This window comes from Antennarius striatus, chromosome 3 (genome assembly GCF_040054535.1).
Source record: "Antennarius striatus isolate MH-2024 chromosome 3, ASM4005453v1, whole genome shotgun sequence".
NCBI classification, from domain to species: domain Eukaryota; kingdom Metazoa; phylum Chordata; class Actinopteri; order Lophiiformes; family Antennariidae; genus Antennarius; species Antennarius striatus.
The window spans coordinates 7,472,546-7,490,069 of record NC_090778.1 but is presented as its reverse complement, the minus strand read 5'-3'; the positions used below and the strand labels follow the sequence as shown (position 1 = coordinate 7,490,069).

General features: G+C 41.1%; 1 protein-coding gene across 3 annotated transcripts; it reads right to left on the bottom strand.

Annotated features, from left to right (window-relative positions):
- Positions 1-1,128: 1,128 nt before the first annotated feature.
- On the bottom strand, positions 1,129-17,202 carry atad1a (ATPase family AAA domain containing 1a). 3 transcript variants are annotated; one of them, XM_068310650.1, is made up of 11 exons: positions 17,122-17,202; positions 16,182-16,382; positions 14,015-14,113; positions 13,762-13,882; positions 11,895-12,095; positions 10,415-10,521; positions 10,205-10,294; positions 8,919-8,969; positions 8,586-8,758; positions 5,181-5,327; positions 1,129-2,780 (listed from the first exon to the last, which is right to left on the bottom strand). In XM_068310650.1, exons 2-10 carry the CDS (start codon positions 16,353-16,355, stop codon positions 5,198-5,200), a joined length of 1,146 nt encoding a protein of 381 aa, XP_068166751.1. In that variant the 5' UTR covers positions 16,356-16,382; positions 17,122-17,202; the 3' UTR covers positions 1,129-2,780; positions 5,181-5,197. The 3 variants fall into 3 exon arrangements, with proteins under 3 accessions (XP_068166751.1, XP_068166752.1, XP_068166750.1); XM_068310651.1 differs by lacking the exon at positions 1,129-2,780 and adding an exon at positions 6,397-6,469 and having other exon boundaries at positions 2,932-5,327; XM_068310649.1 differs by lacking the exon at positions 1,129-2,780 and having other exon boundaries at positions 2,932-5,327.
- Between the last annotated feature and the right edge of the window lie 322 nt (positions 17,203-17,524).

The following is a 17,524-nucleotide window of genomic DNA, read 5'->3' as shown; positions in this document are numbered from 1 at the left end:
CTTATGATGACTTGTATGCTAGGTTGACAGTAAGGAGGGAGAAACTGATCTATACAGGTTGGCAAGACAGAGAGACAGAGATGGGAAGGACGTGCAGCAGGTTAGGGTGATTAAGGATAGGGAAGGAAGCCTATTGACAGGTGCCAGTAGTGTGATGGGAAGATGGAATGAGTACTTTGAAGAGTTGATGAATGTCGGAAATGAGAGAGAACAAAGACTAGAAGAGGTGACTGTTTGGACCAGGATGTAGCAAATATCAGTCAGGACAAAGTGAGGGGGGCACTGAAGAGGATGAAGAGTGGAAAGGCTGTCGGTCCTGATGATATATATACCTGTGGAGGTTTGGAAGTGTCTAGGAGAGGTGGCAGTAGAGTTTCTGACTGGGTTGTTCAACGGAATCTTAGATAGCGAGAAGATGCTTGAGGAATGGAGTGTGCTGGTGCCCATTTTTAAGAACAAGGGAGATGTGCAGAGTTGTGGCAACTACAGAGGAATAAAGCTGATGAGCCATGCAAGGAAGTTATGGGAAAGAGTAGTGGAAGCTAGACTAAGGGCAGAAGTGAACATTTGTGAGCAGCAGTATGGTTTCATGGCAAAAAAGAGTACTAAAGATGCAGTATTTGCTTTGAGGATGTTGATAGAGAAGTACAGAGAAGGCCAAACAGAGCTGCATTGTGTTTTTGTAGATCTGGAGAAAGCTTATGATAGGGTGCCCAGAGAGGAACTGTGGTATTGTATGAGGAAGTCTGGAGTGGCAGAGAAGTATGTTAGAGCGGTGCAGGACATGTATGATCTGATGAAAAAAGGTTAAGACCATGAGAGTAGTGCTGAAAGCTACTGCACTGGCAGACGATGGTCAGACAAAAGTGAATCTATCTATGCCTGAGGTTTGCTCTCAAAGGAAATTCTTTGACATCTGCAGCCAACTCTGCTGTGCGGGAGAGCTTCTCCCCCATGCTTATCGACTGGGTCCTGTTGTCTTGTTGGAAAGGGCTGTAATGGAGGCCTTTGCTTTAGCTCCGTCTTCATGAATAACAGCTTTATGAATAAGTAATCAATGATCTGAGTTGTTACAACCCAGCTAGAGGACTGGATAGATAACATAATAACGAATTTCAAAAAGGGGGAACATAAAACATTTATTCGAAATTCTCGCAAACAAGTACAAAGGTTTAACGAAGGTTCTCAGCCAATGGGCGCATTTCAAAGGTCAAAAATTCACTAACAAAAATACTCAAATTAAACATGAAATACCAACAAGCTTTAAACCAAGGGTCGAACACAAATTCAATATACACGCAAGGTTACAAGTTCTCAATTTGTCAGTGTCAAAGGCGTGCTGCCACAGTCAGACAGGCGCCCTGACTAACTGGCTTGCAGAGCTTTTAAAGTGTCCCTGCCAGGTGATGTGGCAGGGCTTGGGCCAGGCAGGAAGACAGCACACCAATCAGGAGATGGTCTGGTGAAGAGGTGCAGTCAGGAGTCCCAGAGACACCACACCTGGCACTGACGGAGGGCGGAGCATCTGGGAGCAGAGCAGGGCAGGGCCAGCAGCTCAGAGGCAGGGCCGCAGAGGGACACACAATACAAACGGATGAGCTACGGCCGTAACATGAGTCAAAGTTCAGACATGCATCCTTGCAGAATTCAGTTAATCGTACCATCTGTCCAAACTACATACAGCAACATATATGTTCTTCTTAAGGCAGACAAAAACAGTTCTTCAAAATATTTCAGCTGTCTTCTTAGAGAAATCCCAATCCTAATCCACCGCTAGGATTCCGATGACAGGGCCTAGAGCGGCCATAATGTATGCTGGTGCAAAACCCTTCTACTAGCAGAGCAGAACTAGTACAAACCTAAAATTGATGCCTCAGTACAAAAGCGGCTAATTTCCTGCGAGTAAACTTTATACCTACTGCCACCTTACGGTGAGCTAAATGATAAAAAGAGCACGCTTCTCACAATTGAGCTACTCGATGTTTGCGTCTTCTACAGTTTAACATCTTTTTAAATTAGATTAGCCTTAAGTGTAAGCACTGGATAGAGAAGGTAGTTTTAAATTCTAACTTGTGTTAATTGTGTCATCTGGGGATGTTGAAGAGCTGAAAACGATTTCATAGCTGAAGATATTTGCCTCAAAAAATGAAAAAGTCAACCTCATTGTAGGAAGACACATCCCTTTGTGACTACCATTTATGTAAATTTAATAATTTGACAGAAATTTATCCAGTAGATGAACCAGTGGAGTAGTGACCAATACTGCTTTGCATTTACATGTGCTTTGGGTGAAAAATACGTCTGTAAAAATTAATAAATGTGGCTTTAAAGAAAATGTTGAACTGGGCCCAGACGGCCAAAACCATGATACATCCGAAGGTGATGCTGCTCAGTCGAGCTTGGACTTTGTTATATAATGATCTGTGACAGGAAAACCTCATAAGTTCTGATGTCTCTTTGTAATAATGTGATAGTAATTATGTTTTCATGAACTGAGTGAACTTGGGCCAATATCTATTATAACGGAAAATGCAATTTAAAAGTTATATGTCAGCAAGTTCAGAAAAGTAGACTAATTGGAAATGCAAAGCATTTATTAGATGTAAGCAGCTGATCTGCAGGAAAAAGCAACACAATTTGATTATGACTAGCAATGGCTTATTAATGCATGTCTAAAGGTTACAAGATGTGATTGCAACATCCGCCTAATGTATAAACAGTTTGTGATGATTCAGTCTCCCGATGAAGTAGCACACTCCCACAGCTATGCCTTATGGAGTCTAAAGAACAAAAACAAATACAATTAGCATTCACCAATTTGTTAAAAAAGGAGAACATGTACCTATTTACTAAATTAATGTGGGTAATTATTAGTTTTTCTAACATCATATTAAAAATGGCTTATTTCTTGACTGAAATAAATGAAAATCATTTGCTGAAAAAAGAAATATTTTATTCAGTGTTAATATATTTTACAGTACATGGTTAACATCACACTCAGCATGCATAATCGGCAGGAGGATTTACTGCGTATGGGTGGATAGAATAAAATTATTGTTAATGTAACTGATGAGGAACCTGATGAGGTGAGATGCTTCTCTTTGAAAAGCCAACATCATGTGCTGCAGGAACCCAACTGACTTAAATGACGAGATATTTCACTGTGGTGCTCTAATGAAGAGCATTAATGAGTGCCCCTAAACAGGAGACACAATCCAGTGAGCACGATAGGGTATCTCATTGTCTGACCGTAATGCTGTCAAACTGTGTCCACGTGTGAAGCAGGTGAGGCTGCGATGCCACCATGTGGTGATGGATGGATGACCGTCACCTTTTGTCCCGACCGGGTAGGATTGCATGGCAAAAAGCTCGGTATAAGACGCCCAAGCAGATTGAATAACGAGGCTTTTCATTGATATAGATGGAGAAACAGCATGAATTGACTGCTTCAGAGTGACTTTCTTCACAATGTTGGATGATGATGGTTTAAAATTTGAAGCAAAGTCATTTATAAGTAAGAATAAAAGGGAAGAAAACCCTGGTGTGTGTTGCAGCGCCAGTTCATTGCAGAAGAACCTCAACAAAAAAGTTCCTCATAAAAATGTTCAATGCAAAACAATAGACTAGTTACACATATTTATACAATGAGTGTGACACTGTAGAACCCTCTGTGTAAAAATTTCACACGAGGTAAAACTATTCTTGATCCGGTCAGAAGAAAAAAAAACGATGGAGGATTTTTAAAAAACAGTATTAAATGGAGTGAAGGCGAGTTATTGGATTGCATCATTTTATGGACACTCAAAGTCTTGGCTTTAGCAGCCTTCTGCTGCTTGGATGAATGTACTGTGATTCAACGGGTTGGTCTCAGGGCTGTTCATGTCCAATTACAGGCTTCAAGTGGTGACCTCATCTCTGCTCAACGCTTTTGTCGTCTGCTTTTCTCTTCACATATTAACAGCAGTCTCCCTCAACTCTGAGGAAGACTGCCTTGCAATGGGTGAAGTCCAATTCAAGCTTTTAGCGTGAATTTATTTTTTATCAAAATTCTACATAAAGTATCCAACTCTGCTCTAACGTAATAAAAAACAAGAACTATTTTGATTCTAAATCTCATTCATATAATTTTAATCTCCAATTTTTTGTAGTCATGCTGTGATCTAATGACATTGGCTGCTGTGCTCACTTTGTCACTAGAAGCATCAAGTCCATTTAAATGTCATGTGAATAGAAATTCAAAATGAACATTCAGAATGCATTTGTTCTCCTTGGCAACATGATCAGTATAAAATTGCTGCAGTTAAAACCCACAGCGGCTCCATCCATTCTCTTTCTTTAGAAATGTGAGATGCAATAACACGTCTAAAAAAACAACGCTGCTCTTTATCTCACACATAAATACTTATGGTATCCAAAAAACATTGTCAGTACATCCAACCATCACCGTTAATTTTCCAGGGATGACTTTTAGGTGGAGTCAATTTTATATTATTAAACTTAAATCTAATTTGTAAAAAGAAATTAATTGAAAATATCTCATTCTTAGTTTTAATATTAACATTCATGGAAATTAAAGACAAATATTTACGAGACACCTTATTTCTAAAAATGACATGACTAAATAGTTTTGTTATTATATATAGCAACAGAGTCTATACAATACAGTGATAAGCCTTGTGGGCACAAGGATCTGGCAAATCTTCTGTTTCAAGGAATCACCTTCACATCTTTAATGAAATATGGCCAAAAAAGGGGTTGTGGGAGACTTGGTTGCTTTAAAGATTTTACTGGTCTGGAGTTCAGTGAGTCATTATGATTAATCCACTCTGATATCTTAGCGATGTGGTTGATTAGTTTGTTATGTGACCTAAATTCAGACAGATTTATCATTTATGACAAAGGATTTAACAGATTTAAAACTTTCACGTTGACCTAAAGCAAATCTTTGACTCTGAATGCCTTAAGTAGAGCTGTCCAGTGGCTTCCAGGTGACACCAGACTGTTTTGAATAACTACACATGTTGTGCTGAAGGAGAACTTGCTCAAAACAACTCCTGCTTGAATGATAACAGATTTAAGACTATATATCACTTCTCAGCATTTTTCCCCAACCACACTTCTACCAAGAAGGAAGAGTCCCTTCTTGTTGAGAGTAGACATGGTGCAGGGTTTTCCATCACCTGTGCAGCGCTGGTAGTTAATCGAAGTGAACCTCTGACACACCAGGCAACATGAAGTCTGTGGCTCGCTTGGATTTGTTCATCTTGTCCAGCCCGAAGAGGAGGTCCAGCTGGGTAACTGGCCGCAAAAGCTCTTCATCCACAGGTCTGGGGAAAGCGACAACAGAGGTGACACAAAGAGGACGACAGAAACAACACCAAGATGGGGTGGCAGTGGTAGAGCGGGCGCCTTATGGTGGAGCAGACGTCTTATGACCAGACATCAGAGGTTCGATCCCCGATCCCGCCAGCCATCCTCAGAGTATGAGCTGACTGTGGGATGTGTCAGCTCACCTCCTGGTTTCTGCTGAGGTGGCCTTGAGCGAGGCGCCCTTGAGCAAGGCGCCGTCCCCCCTACAAGCTGCTCATACCCCGAAGTCGCGACCCAGCAATATGCCTCCCCTGTACTGCTGTTACTAATTGCATGCCTAGAGGCCCGTAGTGTGTTGTTTGTTTCAGGGGCCTGTGCACAATGTTGTGTGCTGTGATTAACATCCATTCATCCCTCCCTCCCTCCATCCATCCATCCATCCATCCATAACCGCTTATGCGGGGCCGGGTCGCGGGGGCAACAGTCTCAGCAGGGATGCCCATACCTCCCCCTCCCCAGACACCTCCTCCAGCTCCTCCCGGGGGGACCCCTAGGCGTTCCCAGGCCAGCTGAGAGACATAGTCCCTCCAGCGTGTCCTAGGTCTTCCTCGAGGTCTCCTCCCGGTAGGACATGCCCGGAACACCTCCTCAGGGAGGCGTCCAGAAGGCCTTTGAAACAGATGTCTGGAGCCACCTCAGTGGGCTGCGCTCGAGACGGAGGAGCAGCGGCTCTACTCCGAGCTCCTCCCTGGCTACTGAGCTCCTCACCTTATCTCTAAGGATGCGCCCAGCCACTCTACAGAGGAAACTCATTTCAGCCACTTGTATCCGGGATCTTGTTCTTTCGGTCATGACTGAAAAGTCATGACCATAGGTGAGAGTAGGAACATAGATTGACTGGTAAATCGAGAGCTTCATCTTGCGACTCAGCTCCTTCTTCACCACGACAGACCTATACAGCAACTGCATACCTGCGGAAGCTGCATCAATCCGTCTGTCAATCTTACGTTCCATCCGTCCCTCACTTGTGAACAAGACCCCAAGATACTCAAACTCCTCCACTTGGGGAAAAGACTCTCCACTGACCTGAAGAGGGCACACAGTCCATTTCCGGTCGAGAACCATGGCCTCGGATTTAGAGGTGCTGATCCTCATCCCACTTCAAACAGTGATATGGACAGATATAATGTATGAATGTTAATGCTTTAAATTGAATTCCATAGAAGTTTCCTTTACTGCCTTAGTATACAACACTAAACATGCTCTTTTCTGGTGACACATCTGTGTCTTCAAATCATTATTTACCTGCTGGTGGTGGGAACAGGAAACACTAGCATCCTCAACACCGAGTCCTTTACAAACCCAGCTTACCTTTAGTGGTTGATTTTTAAGTCAAAACTCACACCTTCACCAAGGCAAAACAGCCAAAAATCATTCTCATAGTTATGCAACCATTACTCTTGAGGTTCCTGGATTTTAACAGCAAACCTTTTTAAAGTGATGAATCTGCAACTTATTTGGTTATAACTGTTACTGCAATTTTTTTTAACACATCAATTATTCACTGAGAAACTAAACACGTTTGAATACATAACTTTCTTGGTGGCGGCAAATGTTGCTAATTTGGCTGTTACTAATAAACACAAAATAATTTAGTGTTTTCTGACACTAAAGGCTTTCAGTGACATCATAACCACAAGTTACTGTTTAGCCTCTTGCTGGAGTAGCAAAGAAGGGAGAAAATATTGTAATTGATAGAAACTATTGAGCTGAATTTTTGAATGTCCCAGCTGGCTTTATGTAGAGAGCAAGGTATCACGAGATACGAAAACTCAAGAGAAGTCCGAAGTCCTCAGGTGGATTTAGGGTTCTTGATGTGAGGCAACTGCTTTACCCCCCGCCCCTCCGTGACAACCCATTCATTTTGAAAACTCTAATCCAACTTAACAATTTTATTGCACCAACACTTAAACATATAAAGTTGGAACACAGGCATTTTTCGGGAACTGAGGACACAAACTAGTATAATTTAGAAAGTGGAATATTTTCCCATTTTTTTGTGTAAGATTTCAGTTTGGGGCCTTATGCTTAACACTTCAATGGGTGTAAAGTCTGGACGACAGACATATCAGTTTGGCACCAGGACACTTTCAGTATGAAGACTTGATGTTGTGATAGGAAGTGGTCTGATATTGCCTTTCAGATTTAATCAAGGCCCGATAAAGACCTTGCCTGCTTGGCAGCACCTCTATCATCCCGCATTACAGTAATGTTGTCTTCACAAATGTGCAGGTTATCACAGAACAGCTTGAGGTGACCTGCAACAGAGCAGGGCTACAACGCAACTCTGGTTCTGAATGAAGCACAACTCGCTATTTCTTTAAATGTGTACTTCACATAAAAAAATGACCTGTTTCATTTTCAACATTTGAAAAGTCTTTGTGCAAGTTTCAATTAAATATGGGATTTCAATATTTTTCAAATATCATTGTCTGTTTGTATTTACATTTTTCACAATCCCAAAAATATCTAGATGCAGGGATGAACACACAAACACATATAGTCAATACAAGGTAAACATTTTTGTTTCATAGTTATTTTTGACTGGATAGAGAGATGGAAAATGCTTTAATAAAGGGTGAGTTTTTGTTTCCTGACGTGTTCCTGCAGCTGCTTCAACTCCACCTATGCTTTCGTTTTTCCACCTGAAAGGAACGTCTTTGTTTCCTGTATTGACACTGGTTACATGAACGGCCCCATCATAAGTCTAAGATTGTTTGGCAGCTGTACGCGGGCTGGATTTGTAAATCTATTTTACTACTCTTTTTTTTTAACATCTTCTCTGGTGCTTTCATGTTCCTCACAAGAACTACTAATTTTTAAATGTTTGACAAACTTAATTGAACTGAAGTCCAGTAGGGCTACATTTAGACCTACTGGACTTAAGTAGCTCGACTACATGTTAGTCTTTTAGCAATAACGCCTTGTGACCTAGCATCAGATACACCTACGTACATCAAGTATGTTTTATGTATTTTAATTATATGCATGAATGATTAAATTATTTAAATTTAAAGCAACATTTGTGTAAATGCTTAGTCATATCTAAGTTATGTTTAAATGCAATGTACATGACTTTAAATAATATTGCTATTGACGTTCACAAGCCCACACTGGTCCAACTTCAGCTGTTTAGGGTAGGAGCTACAAACACAGAGATGCTCAGTGGACACACGGACTCTGAAATCTAGTGGGTGGTTGGATGTGAGTCATACTTCTCTTCCTCCTGGCAGTCCTGTAGCTGCTGAGCGATCTGCCACATCTGCTCCTTGCGGACATAGTCCCTGACTCGGTACATGGCAGCATCGCGACAAAGCTCCCAGAGGTCACTGCCAGAGTAACCCTCTGTCTTCTCAGCAATCTCTTTCAGATTAATGGCATTGCTCAACTGAACAAAGAAGAAAGGCAGAGAGCGATATGAAATAATTACATGGAGTGAATGTGTTTGACTGTGTTTAATGTGACAGAAAAATGTGTGAAATGATATTAGAGCGTGACAAATGAGAACAGTGAATACAATCTTTTCTTCCATACAATGAACATCTTACATTTTCTCCAGCTAAAACCAGCCTCAGGATGTCCTGTCTTTGCCTTGAATTCTGAAAATACAGGAAGAAGATGGGTTTTAAAAAAATAAAGCCTATTCATGTCCAAGTAATCATTCAAAAACGCATGTCAACGAACAACCCAATTGTTGTGTACTGACATTCCAACTTTTTATAGATAAAACCTGTGTGGAAACATTTCATGCTTGATTCTTGCACTTTATGGTTTTCTTCAGTTAAACATCCATAGCCCTCACATCAGCCACGCATCACAAATATGGTTTTAGTTTAATACCCTTGGAAACATAATCCATAATAAAAACCACTTTTCCATTCAGTTTAAACCACATGTTGCCATGTTGCCAGTGAGCCGACACCTCCCACTGTCAGCTCACCTCCACGTGTTTTTTCCGGCGGCAGCGAGAATCGAACCGCCGATCTCAGGAACATTGTATGACCCACTCTACCGACCCATCTACCACTGACTCAGTGGCTCAGTGGTAGAGCGCTCTTCTCAGTGATGCACTTTGTCACTGGAACAACCCCCTTCATCTATTGAAATCAGCAGTGTTTCAAGGTTTAAGTTTATTTTTTCTTATACAGCCCAGATTCACAGAAATGTCTCAAAAGGCTTTACAATCTGCACATGAACGATATCCCTCTTACTTTTGTGTACTGCAAGCACAAAGGTCAGAGGGAGGACCCTCACATCGGATAAGGAACAACTCCCCCCAAAACCATTTTAACAGGAAAAAAAATGGATGGGAGAAACCTCAGGAAGACTACAGAGGAGGGACCCTCTTCCAGGAGCACACAGATGAAGCAATAGATATGGCATGTAGTGATTAACATCAAAATAATAATAGTAACAACAACAAATGTATGACAAAAGCACGCTGATCCATCCAGTAGAGTGATCCTTTTCAGCTAGCAGAGAACCAGTGGTCCATGGACGTTAACATGCGGCCAGGAACTAAGATTCTTGAACATATCACACTGCATTATAGCATAAAAGGATTTATTTTTATTACAGTGGATTAAATGGGAAAACTTGGAAGTTTGTGTTTGTGGACACAGATGGCCTTGCTGCTGGAAAAATCCACTTTTATGTTAATGTGGACCGAACATGAGCTCTACAACAGGTTAACGTGAGCCAACTGACACCACAATGTGGAGAGAAATGTATATACGAGAATTTACCAGTAGTGACATGCTGAAATCTGTTCATAGGATTTTAAATAGCTGTAGATGGAAGATTCATGTTCACTGCAAACAAGGATTTGTCTTACTGGCAGACCAACATGAAAAGTAGTGGGCATCCTGCGCAGAATAGCTGGATCCACATCCTGTGGCCTGTTTGTAGCTCCCATCACCAGCATCTGTAATAATGACCACAATGTGACTACATTACAGGCAAATCTGCCTTGCAAACACAGACATTTCATCATGTGATACATCCTCATTAAGGACAGGGCCAACAGGGTCCCCACTGGTGTGACCTGAGTGGTGGAGGATGTGTCCAGTCCGTCCCAGAGGCTCATGAACTGGGCTTTCATCATGGCTGTTGCCTCATGGTCCAGACTGGAACGATTCCTCAGAAAGGACTCTAACACACACAGGAAACAAGAAACCAGAAGAGAGATGAAGAGAGCAAAAGTCCTGTGCAGTACAGGCTGAGAACAACAGGTATAAATAAACACGGGTAATAATGCAGGGATAAAGTAGGATAAGACTGATTTTGTTGTTAGTCATTTACCTCTATATTAGCCTGATATGCCCCTTTAATAAAGAATGGATTAGATGATATTGCACTACAGGACAGGTATTTAAGTGTAAAGGGCAGCAGCTCATGGGACACACAAAACAGGCGGTCAGTGGCTAGTTACCACTATTTTCAAAAACTGCATTCTATCTATGAGACAGAAATCAGTGATTAGTAATTCTGTCAGGTCCTCCAAGAAAGGCAAATATTGTTTATGTTGAATAGTTTCGAAGAAGATAAAGATTAACTCATTATAATAACAATTGACAAATGTTTACATTACAAGACATTACAGAGATGATAAACTCCAAAACTGTTTGATTCTTACTGGTTCAACAAATATACAGTAATACCTCTGTACTCGACCGCCTCTATACTTGACCAAATCGGTGCTCGACCAAAAAATTCGAGTAGAAAATGCATCGGACCCCAAACAGATTTTCGGTGCTCGACTAGCCGAGTCGACCCAAACGCGCTCCTCGGCCGCGCTCCTCGGCCAGCGGGTAAGCGTCAGTTCGACTCAGACCGCCAGCGGAGTAAGACGTACGTAAATTACGTACGCAAAGATGTACGGAAATTATAGCAAAATATGAAAGTGCTGTACGAGTGTCCGACCTCGCGTCGCAGTACGAAATGGCAAAGTCAACCATTTCCACTATCTTGAGGCAGAAGCAACTGACAATGGACAGGTTCCTTCTTAAAGAAAAGAGGAAGGCTACTGCCCAGCCAGATTCACCTCCACGGAAGAGAGAGAGAAGGGAGAAAACCCCTGAAGGCGCGTTACTTAGCGTCATCATGGAAGGGGATTCCCCTTCCATGATGACGCTAGTGCCATCAACCACTCTCCAAAACGTAAGTTAATTATACAAAATTATATTATACAAAATGGTTTATAATACTATATGTTTATCATGTACTGCTTGTGCACATTTACGTCTTCATTGTTGATACACGTTCTTATAATATTTTAGGTATTTTTCTTAATGGTAAGAACGGATTAAAATACTTTCCATTATTTCTTATGGGAAAATTGGTTTCGGTGTTCGAACAAATCGGTGTTGACCACCACCTCAGAACGGATTGTGGTCAAGTACCGAGGTACGTCTGTAATAACATGTCTGTATCACATTTTACAATGACTTGTGTGTGAAAAAACATACTTTAAAGAACTTAAACCCAATAATTGAGTTACTTTTTTGTCATAAATCTTATCTCACCAATCTCATCAATGAAAATGATGCAAGGCTGGATTTTGACAGCTAATGAGAAGACAGCAGCCGTCAGCTTCTGTGATTCGCCATACCACATGTCTGTCAGCGTGGAGGCCTGAAGGTTAATGAACTTGCAACCCGAGGCTCTGGCTGTTGCCTTGGCGATCATGGTCTTGCCACATCCTGGAGGACCGAACAGCAAAACACCTGCAAGAAACAAACACAAATCATTAATGAATGACTTTACTTTGATGAGTGTAGAAGATCTTGGGGAGGGTTTCGTATCATAAAATTCACAAATGAGAAATATATGCATGTTTATGAATTAAATTCTATTTGAACAATATAAATGAAAATTACATAGCATACAAAAGCCTGGAGTTTTACTAGAGGTAGTCAGTTCTGGATGTTGTCTCAGCCTGAAGTTCTGTGTGAAGCTTTACACCAAACAGAACAAAAAAAGAGATCAAGAAAGTAGAGGATTTTAAGTATTTAGGGTCAACAGTCCAGAGCAATGGAGAGTGTGGAAAAGAGGTGAACAGCGTGTACAGGCAGGATGGTACGGATGGAGAAAAGTGTCAGGTGTGATGTGTAATAGAAGAGTTTCAGCTAAAATGAAGGGAAAGGTGTACAAAACTGTGGTGAGACCAGCAATGTTGTTTGCTCTAGAGACAGTGTCACTGAGGAAAAGACAGGAAACAGAGCTGGAGGTAGCAGAGATGAAGATGCTGAGGTTCTCTTTTGGGGTGACCAGGAAGGATAGGATCAAGAATGACTTCATCAAAGGTCAGCAAATGTTAGAGGTTTCAGAGACAAAGTCAGAGAGGCCAGACTGAGATAGTTTGGACATGTCCAGAGTAGAGATAGTGAATTAGTAGAAGGATGCTGAGTTTTGAACTGCCAGGCAGGATGCATATAGGAAGACCAAAGAGGAGGTTTATGGACGTTGTGAAAGAGGACATGAAGGTAGTTGGTGTGAAAGAAGAGGATGCAGAAGACAGGGTTAGATGGAGGCAATTGATTTGCTTCAGCGACCCCTGAAGGGAAAAGCCGAAAGGAAAAGAAGTAGTTGTAACAGTGTCTTGTTTCTTTGCATTTTAGTTCTAAAATCAAAGGAATTAGAAGGAAAAAATGTTAATTTCTTCAGCATTTTGAAAGTCTTCCCATCTTGACAGGTGCACCTCATTTTATCTTCTTCTCCACATTTTTGAGAAGAATAGTAAGCCAAATAAAATTTGACCCCAATCAACCAGGATTCACTTAAGACTCAATGGAAAGCAATTCAGTTTAAATGTATAAGACATGAAAATATTTACAGTACAGTCTGTGTTCTGGCTGTATTGGCAAAGAAGTAATTCACTTATTTCAATCTAAGATTTTCATGTCTCTTAAAATGAATCAACTCCCTGAAATTGAGTGAAGTGTTTCAAATATTACACTGCTAGAGGAAACAGTTTAAAATTAAATTACAAGTATCACCATGTTCTTTATGCTTAATGCCACACAAGTTGGAGAACAACAAAGTAATGAAAGGATGCTGTTGCCAACATACTTTCCTCAGTACTGATATGCAGAAAAATCAGAATCAGAATCAGAAAAGGTTTTATTGCCAAGTACAGTAAAAATTACTGTCGAGGAACTTGACGCGGTGTCGGTGCATTGAAAGGCGGAAGAGAATAGTAGTCAATGAGGAATAGCAAGGAATACAAAAACAATTTACAATTCACATTACGGTGTGGTTTACAATATAAAATTTTGATTGCAGTTACTATGAGATGCTTATCTGATTGTATTAAGATATTGCCTTTATTTACTGTATATTTTGTGACAAATTTCCCCTTCACACTTCAGTTCAGATGATATGTTGTGGTACCTCTGGGAGGATGAAAGAGTTTGGATCCAGTCAAAAGATGCCTTTTCTGAAAGGGCAGGATAACTGTGTCTTGGAGTTCATTTATAACCTCATCCAGACCTGCTATATCTCTCCAGGACACCTGCAAGAAGGGATAGAACTGTGAAAAAGTCTGTCTGCTATGTTATGTCTGATATGTCTGAAATGATAAGAGGTTAAAATGACATATCATCCCGTAATGTCAACGCTGCTTTGTGGGGATTAAAATTGTTACCTTCATAGTTTGTGGATCAACTAAGTGAGATGCAATGTTCATCTCATACTCTGTTAGGGTGACGCCCTCAACACCAATCCTCTTCATCAGCTGTTCCGCCTGGACAGACAAGACAATTAAGATGATTGATCACATCAGTAGTAGATGGCGGTCTAGCGTCTCGTCCTATTGCACATTCCATGGTGCTGAATTAGGAAATGCTGATCACCGCATAGTAATTGACATCACCAGACTCAAGCTAAAAGCACAAGACCAACCAAAGCAAAAAGTTGCTGTCAACTCCAATCTGCTGAGAGACCCACTCATTAGAAGCACATATACAACAGAAATTTCAAACAAGTTCAGCTCATTGGCCAATCTTGAGCCAGAATCAGATGTTGAATCCCAATGGAGAGTTCAAGTTGGCTGTTGAGTGTGTAGCCACCTCCACCCTAGGCAAGAAGAAACAACCCAGAAAGTCTTGGATCACACCCAACACACTTGAAATCATTGACAATTGTCGTAGTGCCAGACTTGCAAATAATGTGGCTGAATATCGTCAACTGGAACTACAGACGAAAAAGGTATTAAAACAAAACCAAAAATCCTACTGGGAATGAAAGCACAGTGCATGGAGCATGCCTCACAGAACTATGATTATGTCACATTATTCAGGAAATATCGCAAACTGTCATCTGCTGGAACAACCCGTAACTATCTGAGTATGGTCAAAGACAAGCATGGCAACTGTCTTACTGGGAAAAATGAGGTCCTAGACCGGTGGAAGGACAACTTCAGTGCCCTGCTAAACAAACCCCCAGCCGCAGATAACCCTGATCTTAAACATCACGCAGATTCTACTCAACCCTGTCAGTTAAACAAAGAGCCAGTAACAACAGATGAAGTGAGAAATGCATTAAAAAGACTGAGAACTGGCAGCACAGCAGGGATCTGTAGCATAACAGCTGACATGCTGCACGTAGGTGGAGAGACAATGACTGAGTGGCTAAAACTTATTATCAACTCAGTCTGGGTTCTTGAAAGACTTACCAATGACTGGCAGCACAGAATCATCCTGATAGCTTGCTCTGCACTAATCATCATGGTATCACATTGCTGTCAATTCCTGGAATGCCACCACCCTGTTTAATTGTGTCATCGACCACCTAATGAACAAAGTAATCGACATCCATGGCAATAACATAGGAATCGACCTTGGCTTCTGGAATCTAACAGATCTTATGCAGATGATATCGCACTATTTCCATCCAGCCAAGAGAAACTCTACCAAATCTTGACCACCCTGAATACAGAAGCAGCAAAAGTAGGAATGAAGATTAGCTGGCCAAAGACCAAGCTAATGCTCATTTCACCAGACAATTCCATACCTCATTCAATCCAGTAGATGGTGAACCAGTGGAATACATGAAGAACTTTACATACCTACGCTCGTCTAATAGCTGCTGATCGATCGATAGACCATGATATATCCTGCAGAATCAGCAATGTTTCTGGCGCCATGAGAAAGCTTCCCAAGACTAGCCATCTCACTTGCCACCAAAATGAAGATCTAAAACACTCTGGTAGTGTCTGTTCTTCTATATGGAAGTGAGACCTGGCAAACGAGGGATCAGGATAGAAAACGTATTGATGTCTTCGATATGCAGTGCCAGAGACAAATACTTGGTGTCAGGTGGTCTGATTTCATCAGCAATGAGAGGATCAGAACCCGAACAAAACAACCCCCAGCCTCAACATTAAACGCCCAAGGAAGGCTGCATCCTTGTGCGCAAGGATGCAGGATATCCGTCTGGATATCATGTAAATCAACCCAAAATGCCTTGGCTGGAAACGGCTTTGTGGCAGACCCCATCTCCACTGGATGGACAGCGTCACACAGGACCTAAAGTCTATCAAGATGCCCCTACACCTAGCCAGAAAAGTTCCCAAAGACAGTGGGAGATGGACCCGGACCTGGCGAGGCATAACCACACGCGGTAGCACCCTTACCCAAAAGCCAATTAATTCAAGTCAAGACAAGACACACTTTAGCTGATGGCACAACAGGCGTGTATCCTACTGCTCTGTGTATAGTAACAGCAGAGAACCTTGACAAAATCCTACACCCCCCCACGTCCCGTCTCTTTGAATTTGCAAAATTCAGATGCTTAAGTTATATTTTTGATACCCTTTTCTTGGCCTGGTTTTTCTGTTTGGAGGTTGGATCCATAGCCTCCACCACCCATTTGATACTATAGTAGGTTGCTGCACCAAAGATGGTCAGTCTCAGCAACAAGCCCACTAATTCATTCCTGGACAAGGGCCGTATCAGGGCGTCTCTGGAGAGATCTTTAAACAGCATCTCTGTTGGCTGATGTCAGTCCATTAGCTGGATAAAAAAGACACGAGAAGAACGTCATGCAGTTACATTACATAAAGTGCACAGTTACACGGGTTACCAGGCAGAAAATACAGTAACACTGTGTAATTTTTACTGAGTGTTACGTTCGACTCTGGTGATGGATGGATTAATACTTCATTAATTTCAAGGGAAAGTTATTTACTATCTGCTCAAATACAAATACAATCATACAATACACAAGATTACAGTTATTACGGACAGCACAGCAGTCACAATAAATTAACGTAGCAGCACACCCACATTTTCTGCTTTACTCATACAATAAAATGAGATTAAATGTAAATTAGTGAAATGAAAAGTGAAATTATTTAATTTATTTCTTAAAGTATGTAAGTTGACTTGTAGAGTAGTAGTAGTAGTAGTAGTAGAACTGCTTTTAGTATCGAAATAAAAAGCAGACCCGTCTTTCACAAGTTCATTATACCTGCCGCTACCGTCATTACCGAAGCAAAATCAAACACCAACACAAGGCTGGCATTTTATCAGTCAACGCTACGGTTCAAGAACATCTTTAAATTAATATTTAGCTTCTCTGGACAGGCTAAAGCTAATACAGCTACAACTAGCAGTCATCATTCCACGTTCATCATTCTTTGAATTTTGTGTAAATAATCCAAACAATAACTACAACATTTTAAGAATATTTTGCTTCGCTGCAAAAATAAATGTAATATCCTTCATTAAATAGGAGACAAAATATTCTTACTCAAAACTGGAACCGACAGAATGGAACGAAATTGTAAAAACACTAGCGTATTAAAGGCGGTGCGCCACATTTTGTTTCTCGTGTAGGAACAAGCTCTTTTGTTCCGGAACTTGTTTTTCCTACCAAGAGCATGGACCTTGTTTTACACAGTTGGCCACTGGATGGCAGAGCTTGATCACATATAGATTTAATCTGCAGCATCAATTCAGCACAACGGACATGCGACAGCCGACAGGTATCAAAGATTTAGTTAATAAATGAACGATAACCTTTCATTGGTTGACTGTCAAGTCGCGATGTACCAGAGTGGTAATGAGTAACCATAGAGGACTGCTGAAAAGAGAAGTCCAAATCCATATTTTATAATTTCTTAAACATCAACGAGGAAGATGTTGAGCAAACA